The 24,657-nt window shown below is 42.5% G+C and overlaps 1 protein-coding gene across 2 annotated transcripts in view; it reads right to left on the bottom strand.

The window, feature by feature from the left end:
* The window catches only part of LOC116806985 (zinc finger SWIM domain-containing protein 6), a 294,044-nt gene that overhangs the window by 64,351 nt on the left and 205,036 nt on the right, over positions 1 to 24,657 (bottom strand). For both annotated transcript variants that reach the window (XM_032744790.3, XM_072923078.1), the window contains exons 11-12: positions 20,753 to 20,910; positions 20,065 to 20,228 (exon numbers count right to left, since the gene is read on the bottom strand). In XM_032744790.3, coding sequence (XP_032600681.1) covers positions 20,065 to 20,228; positions 20,753 to 20,910 — 322 coding nt within the window. The remainder of the gene's footprint in view (positions 1 to 20,064; positions 20,229 to 20,752; positions 20,911 to 24,657) is intronic.

Genomic DNA, 24,657 nt, shown 5'->3' with positions numbered 1-24,657 from the left:
CATAAACAACCTGCAGGTGTTCTTTTTCCTACTGTCCATTTTCTTGTTATTCTCAAATATTGTTTATAAAAGGGTGTCTTGTTAATTAGCCAATCAGGTGAAATGTATTAACTAAATGACCAATCAGGTCTACCTGGATCGGAACAGTGTATAAAAGAGTGATCTGAATTAAAGACACACACTTTATGTCAATCAGCCTTCTGGTGAGTCTGTGTCATTTCTTACTAAACAGTGACAATTGCCCAACCCTCTAATCTGTCCATGTCTCTCTTCAGGGCCTCTCTGCCTCCGAGGGAGTCAGCAATTCCTTCCAGTTTAGTATCCTTGGCAAACTTACTTAGTATCCCTTTGAATCCTGCTTCCAAGTAGTTTATGAAGATGTTTGATATGCCAAGGCCTGAACAGCAGGCTATGTTGGTTTTGCAAAGCCTGGTTTTTGGTAAGGGGGGAGGGGTACACATGGAGGTGCCTTCTGTGAGAAGCTGCTAGAAGCTTCCACCATGTCCAGCAGAGCCAATCCTTGATGGCTCTAAAGATGGGCATGCTGCTGGCCAAGCCTGGGCAAATTAGAGATGATGGTAACACCTCTGTGATAACATATTTAACAAGAAAATCAAGACAAAGTGGGGGTGCAATTTGAATTCCAGCTAGAGAAGAGGAGGAGGTGAGAACACGTGAGGGAAACAACATGGAGACACCAAGGTCAGTGAAGAAGGACAGGGAGGATGTGCTCCAGGTGCTAGAGCTGAGATTACTCTGCAGGCCATGGTGCAGACCATTGTGAAGCAGGGTGTTCTCCTACAGCCCATTGAGATCCACGGGGGATGCAGAGATCCACCCACAGCCTGTGGGGGAGATGCTCATACTGGAGCGGGTGGATGCCTGGAGGAGGCTATGATCTAGTCGGAGACCTGGTGGAGAGTGGGGGCCCCTGCTTCCATGCTGGAGTAGCCTGTTCATGGAGGACTGCAGCCTGTGGAAGAGTGACCCAGGCTGCAGCAGTTTTGTGAGGATTGTTTGCCCATGGGAGTGGCTCATGTTACAGCAGTTTTAGGAGAACTGCTGCTTGTGAGATTTGAGCCACATTGGAGAACTTCAAGAAAAACTGTCTCCCATGGGAAGGGCCCCCACGGTGTAGCAGGGGAAGGACTTCTTTCCCTGAGCAGTGGAAGATCATCTTGGGTGATGAAGTGACCAAAACCCACATGTCCTGTCTCCATGCACTGTCAGTGGGAAGGAGGGAGGGGTTATGGGAAAAAAAGGTGTTTTTAAGGGCTTATTTTACTTATCCTCCTCTGATTTTGTTAGTAATAAATTCACTTTGCACCTCTAAGCCAAGTCTGTTTTGCCCTTGGAGTGTTTTCTCCCGGTCCTTATCTCAACTCATGAACCCTTCATTAAATTTTTCTCTCCTCTGCCCAGCTATAGCAGGGGAGGGTGAGTGAGCAACTTTCATGGGTGTCTGGCATTTGGCCAGTGTCAAAACACAATACAGGCCTAAGCCTGAGTTGACTTAGAAGATGAATCTTGAGCATGGTGCTATTAATACCATCAAGGTTCTTTAGTGAAAAATAGATGATTAAAACATTTATATTAGTTCTTCTTAATGCCAAACCAGCTGGTGTGAAGATGTTTGTATAACCCTGTGTAGGATATATCAAGAAATGCTTTCAACAAACATCCCTAAAGACTTGTTAGTATAATATTTTAGGGTTTAGGCTCTGGCCAAGCTCTGGCCCCAGCTGGTTGGGAAGTGGGCCATCAGAACCAGATGTTTTCTGCACAAAAAGGTAAACAAGTCATTTGGACTTGTCAGTTTGGTCCTATAAAAGCTGGACTCCTTTTTTGGGTGAACTGGAGACCTCACCTACAGGTGGACGCATTGTGTAGGATTTTCCCAATTGCTAGGAAGGATTCTCCAGGTCCTTGCTGCAAAATGGGGCTCCCCAGCAACTGTGGACTCTGGATGATGGTAAAGTATTTAGGCAATTGGTAATGTATCTATCTCAGTCACTATTCTCTCTGTCTCTCATATAGTAATGATTAGATGCATTACCTTGCTTATTTTTACTTGTTGCTAAAGCCAAATGAGTAATAAGCTTATTGTTTTACTAAATGTATCTTTTTACCTCTGTTTTGCCTCCATATTAATAGTAAAATAAGACCATTCTTCCTATTGGTGTCTGTGTCCATTCTATTGACCCCATTGATTGGCAAAACAATGTTGAAGAGCACTAGCCCTAAGATGAATCCCTGCAGAACCCCACCAGTGATCTGTTGTTAGCCTGATGTCTCCCCATTCACTATAACCCTTTGCGCCTGACACATGAGCCAGTTGCTTGCCCATTGCATTGAATCATTATTTTAAAGGGTTAAGATTTTAGTTGAGGGTTAGAATCAATTAATATTGAAGTTAGATACACCAACAATAGGTTAATGATAATTAGATGCTTAAGCTAAAGCTAATTGTTCTATTATGAGCTTATTTGTAGAAGGAAGTGGAGCAAATGAACCATTATAGGAACATATTGAAACCAGTAGAAAAATGCCCAGCACCTGGACCCTATGTCAATCCATCATGAAGCAGGAGGCCTTGAATCGTGCCAGAGGGTCATAGAGACCTGACGAAGACCTTCCTGACTTCATCCATGGGACCACTGACCCAATTCGAGACCACTGACCCAATTCAAGAGAAGAATTGCACACACGTGAAAGAGTAATAACCTCATTTTAATACAAAGTGGGGATGGGAGGTGCTGGGCTTGTGCATATGTATAATTTTGGGAAATAAATATTAGGCAAAAATCCTTGTATGTTGCGGACACGCATTTCGGCGATGATCCCCACGGTGCCACCCTCCAGCATAATAAACATGCCACTTTCTAACTTTGACAAGTTAGAGAGTCTTTGTCTGTGATTTTCAGTTTTAACGATTCAATTGGCAAGCCAGCCAGGAGGAGACTCTGCTTGGCTGTGAGACCAAGTCGGGACATGGACCCCCTCGGGGTGCCCCCGGGATATTCCTGGAAGAGTGGGCTCCGCTGCCCGGACTGCTCATCCAGCAGCAGACAGGACCCCTGCCTACTAAAATTACAGACAAAACGGTATGTTTAAAAATTAAAACAGTTTTAAGTAGTGACCTGTAAGGCATATGTGTGGTCAGGAAAGGCCATTGATAAGTTGTGCCTCTGTAGTGTGCTTGCAAGCTGAAGTTGTAGTTGAAATCTGGTTGTCAGCAGAAAGATTTGTTGAACTGTTGTACCAAGCTCGGGCTTTTGCTGCTGACAGAAGGGGATTCTGCCATTTGTTTCACCGGAGAGGGTTCAGTCTGGTAGTGATTGGGACTACCAGTCATAGGGGCAAATCCTGGTCTAAAGTTGTTATGCTATTGTGAATGTGTCCTGACTGTGAGAACGATTGTGACAGCGTTTGTTGAGACATGCTGTTAGCACGATGCAAGTGGGAGTTTGGACCCACAGTTCTGTTTCTGGGCAACTGAAATGGCCGGGGAAAAACAAAGCGAGTGGGGTGCATGATCCTTAATAAAATTCCCTCCCCACTGTGACTCTGTGTGTGTGTGTGTTTTGGTTACAGGGGAACACTCATTATTCACATTAAAAGGGTTCAGACTCTGAAAAATTATAGGAGTGGCACTTTGCTGTTCGGGTATTTATGTTTGTGGAATTTGAAATATAGCTTGTGTCAAAGTGTAGCACACGTCGAGTGTGAAGTAGTAAAACTGGCTTGTTTGGAGCCTTTTGATAAGGGCTCACATGTGGTTTTAGGTACAGGGATTGTGTTTGTAATTATAATAGGAGTGGTTTTGGTCTGAGAATCCAATCTGACCAGATGGATAGGAGGAATTCCTTTGCTTCAGTGGTTTGGGCTTGACTCGTGGGAGTTTGTGAATTCAGTAAACTGGTGGATAGACAGGGGAAATGAGAGAGTATATTTAGAAGGTTTATATCAGACATCTGCTGGGAGACTAGTGGCTTTGGATTGGGAGCAACCGGCTGTGGAGTATTTAGATCCTGGGAGACAGTATCAAAGGTTTTGCTGAAGTCCCAAAGGACTACATCAACTGGCTCCCCTTGATTAACTAAATGGATAACATTGTTTTAAAAGGAAACTAAGTTTGTCAAGCAGGACTTCCCCCTCATGAAACTGCACTTGCTGTGACTGATGATGGCATTGTCCTTCAGGTGTTTTTCAATGCTTTCCAGAATAATCTCTATAATTTTACTGCATACTGAAATGAGACTGACAGGCCTGTAGTTTTAAAGATCATCCTTCTTGCCCCTTCTTGAAAACTAGGACAATGTTTGCCAGCTTCCAGTCAACTGGGACCTCTCCAGATTCCCAAGACTATTCAAAAATTATTGAGAGAGGCCTAGTGATGAGATCAGCCAGCTCCTTCAGTACTCCTGGATGAATCCCATCAGGCCCTATAGACTTATAGGGATCCGGCTGGAGCAGCAGATCCCATACAAGTTCAGGGTCAACTGGGAGTTTATCATTCTTACAGCCATGGTCTTCCAGCTCAGGGCACTGGGACCCCCTTAGCCCATCATCAGTGTTGAAGACCAAGGTGAAGAAGAAAGCATTGAACATATCCGGCTTGTTCATGTCCCTGTTTGTGAGGTGACCATACTCATCCTGTAATGAGCCGATGTTATTTCTGCCCTGCCTTTTGCTACTGACATATTTTTTAAAGCTCTTTTTATTGCCTCCCGCAGTTCTGCCGAGCTCAAACTTCAACTGAGCTTTGGCTATATGAATTTTCTCCCTACAGTGGCAAGTAGCATCTCTGTATTCTTCCCATGTCACTTGACCATGCTTCCACTTGGCATACACCTTCCATTTTTGCCTTAGCTCAGCCAAGATGGTCTTCTGCCTCGCCTGCTTGACTTCCAGCATTTTGGAATTGCCTGCCTCTGTGCTCTTAGGAGTTGGTGCTTAAGAAGTAACCAGCCCTGATGGACCCTAGCACCTTCAACAGCATTTTCTCAGGGAACCTTGCTAGCTAGTTCCCTAAGCAGATTGAAGTCTGCTCTCTTCATGTCCAGGATTGGAGTTTTGCTGGCACTTTTCCTCCTCTCATCAGAGATTTTAAACTTGATTGCTTTGTGGTCACTGTGGCCAAGATGACCACCAATCGCCACTTTACTCACAGGCCCTTCTCTGTTAACAAGGAACAAATGAAGGAAGGCACCTTTCCTAGTAGTTCCTCTTAGCACCTGTACCATGATGTTGTCATCCAGGTGTTTTAGGAATCTTCTGGACCTGTTTGTGCCAGCTGTGTGGTGTTCCCAGTTAACATACAGCAAGTTGAAGTCTTCCATAAGGACAAGGGTGGTTGATTTAGAGGTGTCCCTTTGTTCCTTAAAGAATAATTCATTGGCATCATTGTTGTGGTTGGGTGGACTATAGTAGACTATTGGAATACACAAGACAGATGATGGTCTTTGGACCTGGTTAGCATAAGAGATTTGATAACAGGATGTCTTGGCAGGAACAAACAGATTTGAAAATTGCAAGAAGATTAAATCAGACTGACTTACCAGAAAATTACATCAACTTCTGCAAGCAAGAGATGTTCAAAATGTATGTTTGTTTATGTGATGCTTAACCCAATTGTTGTAGCAAAACATTACCAGTCTTCCTAGAATAAGTATATAAGCCGTTGTACTTCACAATAAATTTGGATTCTTTGACCATCTCATGGAGTCCCTGTCTCGTAGTTCCTGTCTCTCTTAATCGCTGATAGTAGGCTTCCACAATAACATCCACTTTGTTTTTCCCTTAATCCTTACCCAGAGACTCTCAACTGTGCCATTGCCAACTGCAATTGCTAATTTTTCCCTCCCTCCCCGGACACACTATGATCTGAGAAATGCTCCTTAGGACTCAGCCTTGACAAACAGCCCTGTGGCTGAGCTCCTCTTGAGCTTATCAGAGACACTGTCTGCTCCAGGAACTTGTGCTGTCTAATGAGCTCCTGGTTTCTAACTAATAGCCTTGGATTTTTTTTTTTTTTTTTTGCCTGAATAATGTTACCAAACAATTTATATTTCTTTAAGAAAGAGTCTATACAGTGGTGAGGGAAGATGTTAGAAAATTATTTTAACTATAGCACAAATGTATATGATCCCTATATCCATGGTTAATGCTTAGTTTGGTACCATGCAGTGCTTAGTACAAATGCCAGAGATTATGTGGCCTTGTGTTAACTCCCTACATTTGTGACTAGCTAATGCTTCCTTGTGTACTTATATTAGTGATTAATATGTAGTAGAAGATGTCTTAGTTTTGAGAACAGAGATGGAGTGTCAGAACAAAGAATTATAAGAGAAGTACATCATAACCTGACCACATATTTGAGATACTCTCAAGAAAAGAAGGTTCATCAGAAAGATCCAGGACCATTAAAGAGATTTTGAGGAATGGAATGTTTCCAAAGGACCACCAAAGACCCTCCAAAGACACCTACTCATATCCAAATAAGTTCACATAAATAATTAGCATATTCCTCTATTCAGGAAATGTAATGAATATGTAATAGAAATGTGATGAATATGTATTAGTTTCATTATATAACCAGGTCAGTTAGGTGGCTGCTTATGCATGGTTTGAGGAGAAATCCCCATGCATCCAGTCCTGTTAATAAAGTAATGTCAGCTTTCTAACCAAACAAATTGGTTGGAGAGTTTATTTCCTGTTTTTCAGTGACAGCTTCTGGCACCCCAGATGGGTCAAAGTGGCAGCAACTCAGCAGACCAGAGGACTTATTAGCACTCCAGCACACACTGAAATATTTTTCAGGAGATCTTCCATTTCACTGGTCTGGTAAGTAGACCACACTTCCCTTTCTGGGACAAAGAATATGACATTAAATAAGGTAGTTTAAGATATTTTGCCTGCACGTCACACTGAGAGAAAGTATGCAGTGCGAGGCTGAGAGGTTTATGTAACTGTTTGCGGGCTTGGGTAAGATCATGTGCTACTACAGGAATGCTTGGAGGGCAATCTTGGTTTTGAGAAAGGTTATAAAATGGTTGTAAAAAGTTTTAAAATGTTTTGAAGGCATTAAAAGGTTTGTAAAGTGTTAAATATGGGAGCAGGGCTATCTTGACAGTTCCTGGGATAAGAGATCCCAAAAAGTTCCCCTTTGTGTTGTGTCCTAAGGAAGTGAAGAATCTTGGGGGGACAACCCTCAGATGTGAAAACAACTTGTGAAATATTGTAATCATTGATGGCCGATGTATGAGCTTGATGATCCAAAATAGTGGCCTATTAATGGGACTGTAAATTATAATACCATTTTGCAACTAATGCTGTTTTGTAGAAGTGAAGTCAAGTGGAATGAAGCCCCTGATGTTGATTTATTTTTTGATTTGCAGAATAATCCTGATTTGCAGAAGGAATGTATACATGTGCCTAGAGATCCGATGATTTTGCCATTAGAAAAGGAAGATATGAAACGACTCAAAAGGTGTTGCTCTGCCTGTAGCATAGGTAAATGTTGTATTAAATACAGACAAACAAACAAGGAGGACGATGTGCATTTATTAGTGTATAAGGGGAGACAAAATAAGAAAGAGGAGAAAGGCAGGGAGCAGATGTGGAAATGGAAGAAGAAAGTGACCGTAGTAGTAAGTCTTAGCCCTGTATCAGGCCATGAAAGTTTTAGCCCCATAGCAGGGCAGACAAAGGGGGCCCACGTGAGTTGCACAAGCCCCTTATGTCAGACAGTGGGAGCAGAGGGACCAGTAACTCTTAAAGTGCCATTTTCGGTGTTGGATTTACAAGCTTGGAAGGAGTTGGCAGAGACTTACTGGGAGGATCCAGAAAAGGTTTCTAAGGTTGTGGAAACAGTCATTAGGACACAAGATCTTTATTGGAATGATTTGCAGGGGATACTGGATGCTTTAATAACTCATGAGGAAAAACGCCTGGTGACCACTAAGGCTAGGGAAGAAGCGGAAATAATTCATGCTCAGGGTGTGCATCAGGGCTCAATAGAGGATCATTTACCCTTTGTGGATCTGAAGTGGGATCCAAATAATCAAGCCCAGCAAGATTTGTTAATCAAAAACCAGCATCTGATTTTTTTTGAATGAAACATGCGATTCCAAAAACTAAAAACTTGTCTAAATTATATCAGATTGTACAAAGAAAATAGGAACCCCTACTGATTTTTTTTAATAGACTCACAGAAACGTATCAAAAATATACTGATTTGGACCTTGAGAAAAAGGAGGATGCTGCACAATTAGCACATATATTTATTGGACAATCAAATGCTGATATTAAATGGAATTGGCAAAAACTTCAGGCCAAAGAGTCCAGAACCCCAAGCAAACTGTTGCAAATTTCTTGGAGTGTGCATACCAGTAGACAGGAAGTAGAAAGGAAAAGAGAAAAATAAATACTGTAAATGTTTGGCATTGGCAATAGCTGAAGGAATAGAGGGGGAAATTGACTGGGGTCAAACACCAGGACAAAATCCTTGAATGCCAGGGTGAAATCCTTGAATGAGGCTACATAAGAACCAATGTGTAATTTGTAAACAAATGGGGCACTGGAAAAGAGAGTGCCCAAGGAATAGAAACAGGAATCAGGGAAACTGTCAAATGCCAAGAGAAGCTATGGAGATGGTAAATAGGAGTGAGGACTGAAGACGATAGGGCAAGGATTTGAAATATTCCCCAACAAACCCCCTGGTTACAATAAAGTTGGGGAATGAGGAAATGGAATGTCTTGTAGATACCAGAACTACTTACTCTGTTTTAAATACTTGACAAGGACAATTAAGCAAACATATAGTCTCAGTTGTTGGTGCTACACGGCAAAAGGAAAATAGGCCCTTTTTTGGACCATTAAAATTTGGAATTAGTAAATGGGTGTTAGCCCATCAATTTCTTTATATACCTGAATGTCCTGTACCAGTACTAGAAAGAGATGCATTGAGTGAATTAAATGCACAAATTTCATTTGAAAAAGGAAAAATTCAAGTTCATATTCCTGAAGAAAAGGTCTTGGAGACCCAAGTCTGTCTGTTACAGAATCCTGAATCTGAAGCAGAAATACCGAGGAAGTGGACAATGCAGTCATCCCATTGGTATGGGACACCTGAATTCCAAGAGAGCTAGGAATGCAGAACTGGTAAAGATTCTTTTAAAGCCAAATGCTAGACTCGCAAGACAATACCCTTTGAGATTACAAACTAGGAAAGGACTGGAATCATTAATAGAAACTTTTAATGAACACAAACAGCTTGTGGAATGCCAGTCCCATTTTAACACTCCTATTTTGTCAGTAAAGAAATCACACTCAAATTAACATTGGCAGGTACAAGATCTTACAGCTATCCATCAGATAGTCCAGGATGTGCACCTGGTGGTAGCCAATCCTTATACTTTATTGACAACCTTGAAGAATTCGGATCAATGGTTCACAGTGTTAGACATAAAGGATGCCTTCTTTTGCATCCATTTGGAAAGTGAAAGCCAAGATCTGTTTGCTTTTGAATGGGAAAGTCCAAAGACTGGGAGAAAGACTCAATTGACGTGAACTGTGCTACTGCAAGCATTCAAAAATAGTCCAATTATTTTTGGTAACCAGCTAGCTAAGGAATTTAAAGGATGGCAAAAAGAACATGAGTATGTAAAATTGCTGCAGTATGTAGATGGCATCTTAATAGCTTCCTTGACTGCATGTGAATATATGGAACTGGCCGTTATTCTGTTAAATTTCTTAGTACAATCTGAATACAAAGTTTCCAGGAAAAAGACTCAAACTGTAAAACAAGAGGTGTTGTATTTGGGATTTACTATTTCACAAGGACAAAAGCATCTGGGCCAGGAAAGAAAAGAGAAAAGATCTATCAGACTCCTGAGTTCCTTTCTAAAAGAGAACTGAGAGCTATTCTGGGAATGGTCAGGTGGGGTCACCTATGGATACTCAACTTTGAGTTGATTGCTAAATTTCTAGATGAGGCAGTTAATGAAAAGGATGAAGTCCGCATCTAGACTCTTGAATGCAGGAAAGCCTTTCAGGAATTGAAACATGCTTTAGTGACTGCCCTTGCATTGGTACTACCAAACTTGGAAAAACCTTTTGAACTGTTTGTGCATGAAAGTTGCTATTTGGCATTGGGGGTATTGACACAATGGCTGGGATCCTGGAAGAGACCTGTTGCGTACTTTTCTAAACAACTTGATGATGTCAGCAAAGGATGGACGTATTGTTTTAGGGCAGTAGTGGCAACAGTCCTCCTAATCCAGAAAGCAAAAAAAAAAAATAACCCTGGGACAGCAATTGACTAATTTTGTGCCCCTTAGTTACAGCGGAATTGGAACGAAAAGGAGAACACTGGTTATCACCAAGCAGGATGTTAAAATACTAGTCAGTGTTGCATATAGGTAAAGCCTTATAAAGTAAGGTCCTTGTTACTCTTGTAAAATCATGTCTCAGGCCTGCTACTTAGGCTAAGTGGATGGGAACTATGGGAAAGTGACTCAGCTGGAATAGGGGTAGAGAGACGTGAGAGATGTGCTGCGTGACTGCTGCATGTCCACATCATAGTGTATGGTGGTTGGTTGACTTGGGCTTGTTGTGCCTTAAAACTATGTAAACTGATAAACAGCTATCTGCTTAAAAAGGCCTGGTTTTTGCAATAAAGGGGATCTCCTTTGCACCTGCCTGGGGACTCTGTGTCACTTTGCTTCGTACAAGTCAGTATTGTTAAAATAAGATGATGTGTAGTTAAAAGTAACTAATTTTCTGAATCTAGCAATGTTCTTAGAAGTTGACCTAGAAAAAGGGGAACCAACCCATGATTGCTTGCAGACCATTGAACTGGTGTACTCCAGTTGAGATGACCTACAGGACACCCCCTTGGAAAAAGGGGATTTGGAACTCTTTGTGGATGGAAGCAGCTTTGTGAAAAATGGAATCCAAAAAGCAGGGTATGCAGTGGTAACTCAGCATGAGATGATAGAAGCCAAAGCCCTAATGAGAGAGAGTGAAAATTTAACAGGGTAGAAATCCATTTGGATTTAGGTGAAATGTGCTGCTTTGAGCTTGCTAACATAAGTAAAATATGCTGTTTAGTCTGGTAACTGCAGCACAAGCAAAGTTGCCCCAGCTAAAGAGAAAAGAATGCAAATTTCCATACTAAAAAGATAAGAGACAAGAAAGACTCCTCAGACCTTGAAACAGACAAGGCAGAGTGACTCAGAAGATCTTTCTGTACTTTCTGACAAAAACTGAGTACAAGTGTAACTAGCTGTAAGTGTAACATGAAATCAGCAGAATGAATATGCATGAACCTATTGTGAAATCCTATGCATATGGAAATTAGTAAGGGCAATAAAAAAGGATTGGGAGTTCTCAGGGGTGTGCATGTCCATTGAAGGGCAATGAGTCCCCACATGCGTCCAGCACTGTAATAAACATACCATTTCCTACAAATCTTTATTAGAATTGTAGAGTTTTGATTTTTCATCCGCGCTTCACTCACCCCCAACACATTGGCTCAGAAAGCAGAACTGATTGCACTGATGAAAGCATTAGAGCTCGCACAGGAGAAGACTGTTACAGAATTTCTGAGAGACAGAGGTCATGATTTATGTTTGGAATGAGATTTGAGCTACTCCAGTCCAGGCCTCAGATTTGGGCCTTGTGAGGCCTTCCAGCCTCTGACGCAGTTAGAAATTAAGAGTTTGTGGCACAGCTGGAAATTGTATTAAGGTGTGATGGGAAGTACTGGGCTGTCTGGGTGTGAAGTAGTATAGGTTTATAGTGTAAGGTTTAGGCCACCTTAAGACAAAGATAAACAATGTTAGCTTGCCAATCAGGGTGCCATTGTGGATTGTGAACTATGTGGAGGTGTATAAAAACTGCCATCTTCTCTCGAATAAATGGAGAATGTTGCATTGATCTTATTGGTTGGATGTGTATTCTGTCCAGCCAGCTTTTCCGATTTTATGAGGCCCCTGGCTTTTGAAGACACTACATTTTTGGACTGACTTAAAATTTGCTTTTGGAGTGGTCCATGCCCATGGAGCCATTTGGAAAGAGAGGGCTTTCAGAGATCCCTGGTGAAACATGGAGAAATAATACAGAGATTATTACAGGGAGTGCAGTTACATTGAAAGGTGGCAATAATGCATTGTAAAGCTCATCAATCTGGACAGACCCCGGTAAATACTGGAAATTGTCTGTCTGATAAAGTGGCCATGGAAGCTGCTGGTGGGAACAGCCTATTAGCCTTACCCAAGAAATATCAGCATTTGGACAAGGAGGTTGTCGATTATCAGGCTGAAGAAGAGAAACTGGCAAAATTGTTAGATGCTGAAAAGAGTCCTGAAGGACAGTAGATAACACCCAGCAAACAGGTAATAATTTCCCAACATCTTATAAGGAAAATCACAGAGAAACAACATAAGATGACTCATTGGGGGATAGAGTCTATGGTAGAAGCAGGGAAGCCTCAAGTGTTGAGCATATGAATGACTGGTATCATGAAGACCTGTTTAAAGAACGATACACATCAAATTATACGGCATACACCTGGGATTGCTAAGAAAGGAAATTGTCCAGGAGACTATTGGCAGACTTTGCAGATCTTCCACATCAAAACAGATACAGGTATTTATTGGCACTGATAGATACTTTTTCAGGATGGCCAGAAGCTTTCCCTTGTCACACCAACAAAGAGAGGAAGGTGGTAAAGGTTTTGTTGAAGGAAATTATCCCGAGGTTTGAAATGCCAGTAGGAATGTCATCAGACAGAGGTTCACACTTCATTGCTAATAGTGCAAAGCCCAGCTAAAACCTTAGGGGTGAAATGGAACTTGCACACCCCATGGAGACCTCAGTCAAGCAGGAAAGCAGAAAGGATGAATCAGAGTGAACTAAAGAAAAAAATAGTCAATCTCTATTTCCCATTAGCAGTGATGTTAGGACACTTCCTGGGAGGCAGGACTTCAGCATGTGTAATGGTTTCTTTGGAAGGCAAACACTGAGGAATCACAAATGCCCCCCTTTCCTCCTCTCTCCCTTAGCTTTATATATCTGAGCTGATGTCATATGGTATGGAATGTCCCTTTTTCTAATTTGGGTCAGCTGTCCCCTCCCAGGATCTTGCCCACTCCCATCCCTTTGATGGGGGAAGGAATGTCAGAGGGACAGTGCTGCTTGGCAGTAGCCAAAACACTGGTCTGTTATCAACACCCATCAAGTTACCAATGCAAAGTACAGCACTGTAACGGCTGTGAACTTTACCTCAGTCAGACACAATACAGTGCTATAGCTAAAAGAATTTTCCGACATCTTCGCCCACTACTGCATACACTCCTTCTTAAGGAAATATAGCAACCAATAGCAACCAAAGTGGATAATAGTTTTGTTCTCAAACTTTCAAACAAAGCTACTGACCCGAATTGAGGCCAGGATAGAAAATTACTATGACCATAGCCTACTGTCTTGTGGGCCTATAAACAGCAGTCTAAAGTGAGAGCCTGTCTTAGGTTGGAAATAGGGGAGTGTATTCTATTCCTATCTGATGGGGCAGTTATCTTCTGTTAATTGGGTAGTTTTCTTTATCTCTTCCACAAACCAATCCTACCTCGGGGAGATATCTTCTGTTAATGGGCCATTGAGTCTCACTGTATGACTAATAAAATTACATCATCCCACTGCGAGAAGCTCCGCCCAGAGAGAGGAGCCAAACAGTCCTTTTAGAGTCAGCAAATTCACTCAAATTTGTTATACTAGGAGGATTGACAAATGATGACAATGGATCCTGGGCTGATACTCCCACTCCTCAAGGCTCAACCCTTTGCCCACTGTCATGGTTTGACACTGGCACAATGCCAATGCCCCTATGAAAATGCAATTTCTCAATTGAATGCTGTGAAATGCGATCGAGAACAGAGCAAAGCAGGCCTAAGCTTAATAACAAGAAAAGAACTTTATTAAGCTACTACCACTATGCTACTATAAAAGAGGGAAAAAAAAGAAGAAAGAAAACACACACAATTCAAAATGAAAACTTTCTAAAGCATTCCTCCTCCCACCACCCAACTCCAACAAACCACAGTGAGACACAATCTGGACCCCAATCACGTTTCCACCTTCCAGATAATTAATACCCAGTCCATCTGCAGGGAGAGAGGAGCCTCTCTTGTGCCACAGACCCCCCAAGAAACACAGCTGCCACATCCTGTGCTTCCATGTCACCATATGGCACCGCCCGGAGAAAAAAAGTTTGCTAATGGTGACCCTCTCCTTTCTATGCACAGTGCTCTCACTACTAATGCATGGATGGACAGACTGCTTTTGAGGATTTTTCCTTTCAAGGATGCCCTGCCAAGAGGGGAAAAAACAACAGTTCAGTTTTTCATTTTTGGGACCAACAGTCCCCACATTTTCCCCTGGGGCTGAGGATCTAAGAACAGAGATCTTCTTCTCTTCTTCCTCTGCGAAGACAGGGGGCACTACCACAAACCTCTCTAACTTTTCTCTGTTCGCTCCACTTCTGTCTTTTCCCAGCTGAAGCAGGTCTCTTTGGCTTACTGGCATCTTCCTAAAATACAGTCTCTCTCTTGGAGGAGAAGATCAGTTCAGTCTGTGGCTATCAAGAAAAAGTCCAGCTAAAAGCCACTCTATCATCTCCTCCCACCTAGAATTTCTCCTTCCAACATCCCAGGTCCCAGGCTGTCTCTTTTCCTCTCTTTCAAACCGAGGAGGAGAAAAATTTCACAAAGCTTTCATTTTCTCAAGGAAGGGTTAAAAGTCCGGACTCCCAGAGATGGCTCGCTGCCCAGGCTCCAGCTCCCACAGCCCACTGGGCACCTTGTGCCCCCCCCTGCTCTTCTCCTTCCCCGTGGTGAACTGCTGGCAAAACTACCGCTGCCTCTTTCTCTCTCTTGGGAGAGAGAGAGACTCTGGGGGGGAACGGAGACATCCCAGATTTCTCTACCTTTCCATCTGGAAGGGGCCAGGCCCGGTTCCAGTCCCTTCACCCTTGGGCCTACCTCCGAAGGCCACATGGCTTCTCCCCTCCCCCACCCAGCTCGTCACCGGGCAGGGGAGAGCCTGCACTGCACGCTGACTGGAACCAGAGAGCAAGTTCTCCTGGGAATTCTGCTTTTAACCCCTCTGTGTTCTCAGAGGCGTGTCTACCTTCAATTGGTCAATGTCCAAATTGACCTCTTCCTTCCGGAAAAATTATTTTTCCGTGTCAAATCACGACACCCACTGAGAAGATGCAAAGGCAAATGCAAAGGCAAGTGAGCATTTCACTGAATTAGATGGGAATTTTTCACAAGTATCTTGTACAGACTCTTTATGTCTGTGTGCATGAGAGTGTGAATATGCTATAGCAAATGTACCGGGAATAGTTCTCTCCTAGATTCTCAATTTCATTAGATTTGGAAGTATGTTAGGCCTGTGAGTTACTGTTGTGGTATAGTGAATTCTATATTAATCCTTTGCTAAATTCTTTGACTTAAGTAATTGTTTAAGCTAAATGATGTTAAGTGCTGCTAAGTTTAAGTTAAATTAAGTGCTGTTGGGCCTTTAGAGCATATTCCTTTTTATCTTTACCCTTTCCTATCCTTTTGTCTGCCCCCCCCCCCCCCCAGCCTCCACGTAGATAAGTTTGGGTTTATTTTGATTTTGATTGATTGATTTTGGATTTTTGTTTGCTTTTTTTCTCTGTGTGTTTTATCCATCTAGTAAGTAGTAGAGTGAACCTAGCCACAAACTTTGTCATGCTGTTGTTTTTATATGAAACCTGGTTTTGTTGATACCTTTGCCAGTGATTCTTCAAGTGACCTTAAAACACTCATTCACAACAGCTCTGTACACTCCATCCCCTGCATTACATAGTCAGCCACCTCCCGACTTACCTGCCCTGCCCATCCCTCCTAAGGAGCCTGTAACCGCCCACCATGGCAATGAACACTGTTTTGTAGGTAAATCACCTTCTCTTTTTGTATATTTTTGCTATCAATATTGCTGTTGTCATTGTGTGTCTTATTCCATTGTGTTGTGCTTTCAGTAAATTGTTATCTCAAACAATAGTCTCTGCTTTTGTCCCTCCCTTACTGGGTGGGGTGAGGGAAGGGGAGTGGCTTATTTGGAGTTTAAGTTCTGGCTGGTATTAAAACCAGCACACTCGCCAAATATGCATCAAGCGATCACCTGCACTAACTTGCTCAGCAGTTCTGCCAGAAGTACCTGTCAGTGTGTGTATGGTAACACTTACTGACATTGATGTAGCATGCAGCAGGAAAATGGAGAAATAGAAGCCCCTCCTGTACCTGCAGATCTCAGAGTGTCTGTGCCAGTAAGGTTCTGAAGGACAGAATACACCTGATATGTTCCATGTCCATTTGGCCACATTTACAACAACTAGTTTAAATGCCTTCCCTCTGCTGAGTCACATAACACATGCTGCTATTGGAAATAGGGAGAAAGAACCCAGGAGTCCAAATATTACTCCCAAATCTAGACCAATATAAGAGGCTTTTCTGTCATGGAAATCTCAGTGACAGAGTTGTGAAATTGTTGTTATCACTTCCTCAGCCCAACAATGACAAGTTGGGCTGGTGAGGACACTGATGTTCAGTTTGTCATGTGAGGGGAGAAATAGAGTTTTATAGGGCAGATGTCATAAGCAGTCAGTTACTAGATAGCGAACATAGACATGCTAATTGCCATTAGGTTGGGAGGCAGGAGAGAGGAAAGCATCTGTAGGCCACTGAAGACATTGCTGACACTGTAAGACTTCTACAGGAAAAATGTTACTGCAGAAATCTATACAGCTGTGAGTTACTACCAGAAAACTGATATGCATCTTCCTTCTGGAAAGCAAACTACCTTTAAGGTTTTTAAACCACCTTAGTAAGCTTGGGGCTGACAGTGGACATGTTCTACACCAGTTAATGCCAAACACTGGATTTACGAGAAATTACAGGTTCATGATATTTCTTTCACTAGATCTTACTGAAGACATTCTGATGACACCATCACACCATCATCCACGCAGGGGTATCCATGAATACAGTGATATCCAAACTGTGCTGCTACCACTGAATTATACTTGGTAAATGCTTGAGGTGATATTCAAGTCAATCATAAGAATCTTTCTCAAGTAAACAAACATTTAAGCCAGAAATGTGATGTGAAGGAAAAAAAGAGCAGATTTCTACAGCAATCTTCAGAATAGAAAAGGCTAACAAAGCACACAATTTCAGCTTTCTGACCTTAGCTTCTGAAAATCTAGAATAGTCAAATAGTAGCTTTCTTTGGCATGAGAAGCAACCAGGATAATATCCTTTCCCCAGAAGTCTTATCTTTGTTTACTGAAGCAGAGTAATAAATGGTTTTCTGATCTTTGAATTTTTTGAGTTTTTGTTTTTTCTTGTTTTTAAGAACTCCCTGAAGAAAGATGAAGTGATTTATTTTTGTTGAAATGAACTGTGCAAACCCCAAGATTCATGAGTATAAGGCAATATTACTCCAGATACCTAAAAACTCATCTGTCTCGTTTCAACCTGTGAAGTCTCTCTTAAGAGCCTGAAAACTGATCTGAGGTTCTGTCATGGTTTGACACGGGAAGAGAATTTTTTTTGGAAGGAAGAGGTCCATCCAGTCAGGGGTCAGGTTTAGATACTGACACTTGGGGTGACCAATTGAAGGTGGACACGCCTCTGAGAACACAGAGGGGTTAAAAGCGGAATTCCCAGGAGGACTCGTCCTTCTTTGGTTCCGGTCACCGCATGGTACAGACCTCCCCTGCCCAGCCTGGGCTGGGTGGGGGAGGGGAGCCATGCGGCCTGCAGAGGTAGGCCAGGGGATGAAGGATCGGGAACCGAGCTGGGCCAGCTCCTGCGGATGGAAGGGTGGAGAACATCTGGGATGTTTTTGTTCCCCCTCCCATAAGCTAGAGGGAAAAGAGATAGAGAGCCAGCAGGCACCTGGGAGTTTGCCGGCGGAGGAGAAGGAGAAGGAGAAGGGGGGGGGGGGAGATGCCCAGCGTGGGAGACTGGAGAAAGAGTCCTGGGCTGAGATTGCAGCCGTCCGGGGAGTCCGGGACTTTTAACCCTTTCCTGTGAAATGAAGGCTTTATGAAATATTACTCCTCCTGAATTTGAAGAAAAGAGAGACAGCCTGAAACCTCAGATGTTCAGAGAAGAAGGTTGGGGGGAGATGATAGAGTGGCTTTTGGCTGGACTCTGCTTGTTTACCATAGACTGAACCACTCTTTCTTTCAAGAGGGACTGCATTTTAGGGGGATGCACTGGTGAGCCAAGAGACCTTCTTCAGCAACTACCAGTTTTGGAGTGGACAGAGAGAGAGCTGAGGAGGGTGTGAGGATGCCCTCCATCTTCAGAGAAGAAGAGAAGGCGATCTCTGTCTTTTGGACCCTCGGCCCCAGGGGAAAATGGGGCGTACTCTAGTCCCGAATTGTGATACTGGACTGTTGTTCCTGGTGGCCCTTGGCAAAGCATCCTTAAAGGGGCCCTATAAGCAGTCTCTGTCCATGCACGGTGGTGAGAGCACTGTGACATGGAGAGGAGAATGTCACACTGGCCGGTGTGTCTGGGCAGTGCCACGTGTGACATTGGAAACACAAGAGGTTGCAGCTGTGTTTCCTGGGGGTCTATGGTGCAAGGGGGACTCCTCTCTTCCCCGATGGACTCAGTATTGATTATATTGAAGGGTGAAAGCTTGATTAAGGATCCAAATGGGTCTCGCTAGGGTTTGGTGGAGTTGGGTGGAGGGAGGAGAAATGTTTTGGAAGGTTTTCATTTCGAATTTTGTGTGGTTTTTTTTTTCTTCTTTCCTTTCTTTTCCTTTTATAGTAGTAGTAGTAGTAGTAGTAGTGTAATAAAGTTTTTCCTTTGTTATTAAGTTTGGCCTGCTTTGCTCTGTTCTTGATCACATTTCACAGCATTTGATTGGTAAGTTGTATTTTCATGGGGCGCTGGCATTGTGCCAGCGTCAAACCATGACAGGTTCTTGCACACATCAAGCTGAGACTGGTACAGATAACCATCCCACAGCTTGTGGAGTGCAGGATTTGATGAAAGAAGTGAGAGATACAGTCTGCCTTGAAAGAGGTCATTATGATTGACCTTGGCTTCCTCTAGTAATTCATCAAGCACCTTCCAAATGTCATTTGAGGTAAAGGATGGGAAAATGGGAGGAATGACAAGAAACCTCTCAAGACCATGGAAAAGATCTGCAAAAGCAAGTCCAGAGGAGGGCCATATAGATGATTAGAGGGATGAAACACCTCTCCTATCAGGAAATGCTGAGAGAGTTGGGGCTATTGAGCCTGGAGAAGAGAAGTCTCTGGGGAGACCTCACTGCTGCCTTTCAGTACTTGAAGTGGGCCTATAAGAAGGATGGGGACAGACTTTTTAATAGGGCCTGTAACAATAGGACAAGGGCTGATGGTTTTAACCTGTAAGTGAGTAGATTCAGACTAGATACAAGGAAGAAGTTTTTTAGAATGAAGGCGGTAAAACACTGGCATAGGTTGCCCAGAGAGGTGGTGGATGCCCCATCCCTAGAAACATTCAAGCTAAGGTTGTACAGGGCTCTGAGCAACCTGATATAGTTGAAGATGTCCCTACTCATTGCAAGGGGGTTGGACTAGATGTCCTTTAAAGGTCCCTCGCAACCCAAACTATTCAATGATACTATTATTTCTGGCAAGCAGAATAATTTCACTCTCTAGCCATCCCTACATATACTCCCAAACCCATTGCACTGGTCCTTTCTTACCCCTGAACAGAGGAATGCCCTTCAGCCAGCTGCTCCAAGCTCTCTCTTCCACTCTAATTGCACAAAGGCACTGCACAGATCCTTGCTCTATATTTACCAGTTAACTGTGCTTTACATCAGAAAAATGAATGAAAAAATTCCAGACAAAGCCCAAAGAGGGTCTTTGAGAGGCTCCTCAGTGACTTAAAGAGCTGTACTCACCAACACAGGGTCAAATTTGTCTTCTACTGTAGTAATAATGAATGAAGGAAATACCTGAAGGCCCAACTCCAGAGAAACTTTCAGAAGAGTGGTATCTGGCAAGTTGTCCATGAGTGTTGCTATTTTAAATGCATCCTGGGCAAGTTTGAAGATGTGTGATGAGGAGTGGACATTTTTCTGAATGGATTCTAACACTGTTTCCAGCCTCTGAACATTACCTGCAAGGTGCAAACAGAATCACCAAAACAGAATAAGTTTCCAAAACATAGAGAAATGCATTATAATTGAGTTTGCCTTTGCAACGAAATAGTACAATGTTCAAGTTATGCACATTTTAATTTTATAAGCCTTCCATAATGAAATTACATGAACAGAAGATACAAGACCACAAATTCCTCTTGTGCCTGATGGTGTTAGTGTAGTACATGGCCAAAAGTCATCTCAATTTGTGAATTTTAGAAGTGATTTGTCTACTCCTGGGTTTCACAGTCTATATTGTGTCAGAAGAACAAAAAGCTGTCTCATCAGCCTCAAATCAATCCCATCTGGCTACTTTCTAGCTAGTTTAACCACTTTTCTAGAAAATTAAGTGACAGGTTTAAGTCAGTTCAGTTTGTTTTTCCCATTACAAGCTCCTGTCAAGCTGTGATTTGAATTCCTAAATACAAGTTTTATAATCTGTTTATTTAATGAAATATTAAAAGCATACACTTAGTTGAGTATGTAATTGACAGCAATGTACCTTTGGCTGCTGTCAACATGGTAGATGCTAGCTCACACTGCTGGGATTCGATGTGACTTAGGGTGAACCAGCGGGGATACCGGTTTGGAACAACTGATGCAATGTGGTGTGGACGGGATGTATCACCCAAAGGAGCCATAGATTCCAATACTAGCAACCTGGAATAAGAAAGAAATACTCTTTCATAAAATCATTATTATATTAGGTTACTCATAAGCAAAACTAAAGCTGCAAGAGCACTTGACCTTGTTTATTAAATGTGCAGTTTTGGGTATAAAGATATTGGAAAACCACTTCTTTTCTTGGGGAATCTTAAAAGTCCATTTGCCAAACTTGCCTACATCAGCAGGCATCTGTAAGAATTCACAGGACAATTAAGCCATTGTGCTGGTTTTGGCTGAGGTAGGGTGAATTTTCTTCATGGTGGCTAGTATGGGGCTGTGTTTTGGATTTGTGACCTTTGCTGGTTTTTGCACTGCCAAGCTGGCAAGGAGGCTGGGGGTGCATGGGAGGTTGGGAGGAAACAACGGCAAGGACAGGTGACCCAAACTGACCAAAGGGATATTTCAGACCATATGGCCTCACACTCATTATATAAAGTTAGAGGAAGAAGGAGGACACCTGTATATAGCTTTATATATGTAAAAATAAAATACATATAAATTCCCCAGTTGATTTTTTCCAAGCAAAAAAGGGGAAGAAAAAAATACATTATTAAATTGTTTCAACAAACAGGAAAAATCCTAACATAATGCACAAAGGATTATTAGGTTCTGAGTAACAGCAAATAGACAAAGATCACGAAAGGAAAATTTCCTGTCACTTTGAATTTCATTGCCAGCTTCTATGTTCCTTTGCTGTGAAAAGAAATGCTGTTGTGAATTGGTGGCTTTCATGCAATTTTGGCAAGATTAAGGAACATTATAACAAGCACAAGCAGATTTAGCATTCTTCACTTTTTTGCCCTTTGAAACAATTATTTAGTTCGGTTTTAGCAAAGCTACTTTGTGATTAAACATCACCATTAAAGGCTGACTCACAAAGCCTGGGTTGAAATTCAGGCTTAACAGGGAATCAGCCAAATGAAGCCAAACATTTGAGTTCATACTCCAAGTGAACAGTCAACTAGGTCACTGCAGATCCACATTCTCTAAGGCTGTACTCTATATGTTTCGGTGCTATAAGCAGAGAACTGTAGACAAAAGTGACCATCAAGGATAGCACACCCTGTCCTTGCAGCCCTGAGGTGCATGCATGAAAGGTCTTATGGTCTTAAAGTCTATAGATTTCACACTGAGTGTTCCATACACTAAAAGAAAATTTTTTTTAAAAATTGCAACAGATGATGTTGAATGCAGAGAGGCAAAATACTCCAGAGTTGCCATCATGGGTCAATGACCTGTGTAGATTGACAATAAACACTTATGTCTGGAAAGCAACTAGCTGTCGTCTTGGGAAGTTAGCTTCTTTCATAAATGTTCAAGTGAAGAAAGAAATATGTTCCACTTCTAAAAGCATGAGCATCCATGCAGATTTCTATGTGGAAACATTTTACCCATGCCATAAAGGAAGAGATGGTTAAATTTCCCTCTTCTGATCCATTCCACCTCACAAATATGAGACATACATCTGTATTGGGTTTGCACAGACAGGTTTTGGTAGTGGAGGAGCTACAGGGGTGGTTTCTGTGAGAAGCTGCTAGAAGCTTCCACAGCATCTAGCAAAGCCAATCCCTGGTCGCTCCAAAGATGGACATGCCACTGGTCAAGGTTGAGTCAACTAGAAAGGGTGGCAACATATTTAAGAAAGAAAACCAGAAATTGTTGCGCAGTTGTAATTTTAGCCAGGGAAGAGTGGGGTGAGAACATGTGAGAAGAACAACTCTGCAGACACAAAGGTCAGCGAAGAAGAAAGGGGAGGAGGTGGTCCAGGCCCCAGAGCTGGGATTCCTCTGCAGCCTGTGGTGAAGAACACAGTGAAGCAGGCTGCTCCCCTGAAACCGATGGAGGTCCATGGGGTTGCAGAGATCCACCCGCAACCCATGCAGGAGCCCCATGCCAGAGCAGGTGGATGCCTGAGAGGAGGCTATGACCTTGAGGGAGACCCGTGGAGACAGGGTCCCACACTGAAGCAGCCTGTCCTTGGAGGACTGCACCCTGTGGAAGAGTGACCCATGCTGCAGCAGTTTGGGGGGGACTGTTGTCTGTGGAATGGACTCACTGCAGCAGTTTGCAGAGAACTGTTGCTCGTGAGATGGACTCACATCAGGGAAATTCAAAGAGAACTGTCTCCCATGGGAGGGACCTCACAGTGGAGCAGGGGAATGACTCCTCTCCCTGAGCAGCAGGAGAAGACACGGGTGATGAACTGACCATAACCCCCATTCCCTGTCTCCTTGTGTTGCTGGTGTAGGAGGCAGAGCTGGAAGGATGGAGGGTTGTGGGAAAGGAGTTTTTAAGGTTTTATTTTACTTCGCATTATCATGCTCTGATTTTGTTGGTGTAATAAATTCAATGCATATCTCTACATTGAGCCTGTTTTGCCCGTGATGGTATTTGATGAGTGATCTCTACCAGTCCTTATCTCAACCTATTAAACCTTTGTTAAATTTTCTCTCCCCTGTCCAACTGTGGAGGGGAGTGAGAGAGTGGCCTTGGTGGGTGCCTGGTGTCCGGTCAGTGTCAACCCACTACAACATTCAATCGTCCTATTTTCTTTCTTCCTTCCCCCTATCAAAACAACATTTAGGTTTAGTTAGTTATTAATTTGGTTTTTATCAGGAGTGTTTTGTATACTGAAGTATCACTTTGGCATGAATGGAAAAAGTAGCCAACATTCTTTATAAGAATTTTTGAGAAGTTTCAAGGAACACAGACAGACATGGAGTAGAAAGTGTCTGCATCTTCTGTCACCGCAGTTCAAAGTTCAAGATAGCAGTCCACATTTCTTAAGAGTGCCAAATATATTACAAAATATTAAAAATGCATAAGTAAATAATATTAAAAAGCTGAACGCCCACCTGCCTTAAAAGTGATGCCAAGAGAGCTATGGAGAACAGCCCTGATTATGCTGATGGCTCCTGTGATTTTACCAGCTAGAAACAAACAGATAACTCTTTCTTATACTGGTCACTTTGAGAAGTAACTTCTTTGGCCAGGGATGGCAGCTTCATGCCAAAAGATGGCTGGAGCTCCCCATAATCAACTAGAGGTTTTGATTTTTCAGTGCCTTGCTTGTTTTTCCAGTTGAGAAAGGAAATTTCCAGAAAAGAAGTTGTCGATTCTGATTTGTTTCTGGGGAAAGCCCAAATACTTCTTCAAGAGGAATGGCATGTTGCCATAACATTCACTGAAGCATTCAGTGCACTGTGCAAAGCTACTCATAGATGTCTATTCTAGCCTTTTAATGTCGTCTCGGTCATTTAGTTTAAGGAGGAAAACTCCCCACAATCTCTGAGAAACACTTTAAGGTAGTGACTGAAATTGAATACACAGATACAAGTGTACTTTTAAAATTTGATATTTTAAAAATTCTAATTCTAAAAATTTGAATTCAAAAATTCTAACTGTAAGTAACAAGTATGCAAAGTTGCTTCTCATATTTCTTACATTCCTTCCCTAACACCCACTATTAGACACTCTTGGAGGCAAAAAAACCCAAACAGGCTAAGCAGACCTTTGCCCTGACTTGATGGTAGCTATGCTTTGTTCTTATGTATGCCTTCCCATTTAGTCCTTTGAACATGGGACTATTTTCTCCTCATTTGGCTTTCTAGAGTGTGCTAGTTTTGGCTGGGATAGAGTTAATCTTTTTCCCAATGGCTGGTATTGGGACTTTGTTTTGGATTTGTGCTGAACACAGGGTTGATAATATAGAGATGTTTTCATTATTTTTGAGAAGGGCTT

The sequence above is a fragment of the Taeniopygia guttata genome, chromosome W, assembly GCF_048771995.1.
Source record: "Taeniopygia guttata chromosome W, bTaeGut7.mat, whole genome shotgun sequence".
In the NCBI taxonomy this organism is placed as follows: Eukaryota; Metazoa; Chordata; class Aves; order Passeriformes; family Estrildidae; genus Taeniopygia; species Taeniopygia guttata.
This window is presented reverse-complemented; position numbering and strand designations above follow the sequence as displayed.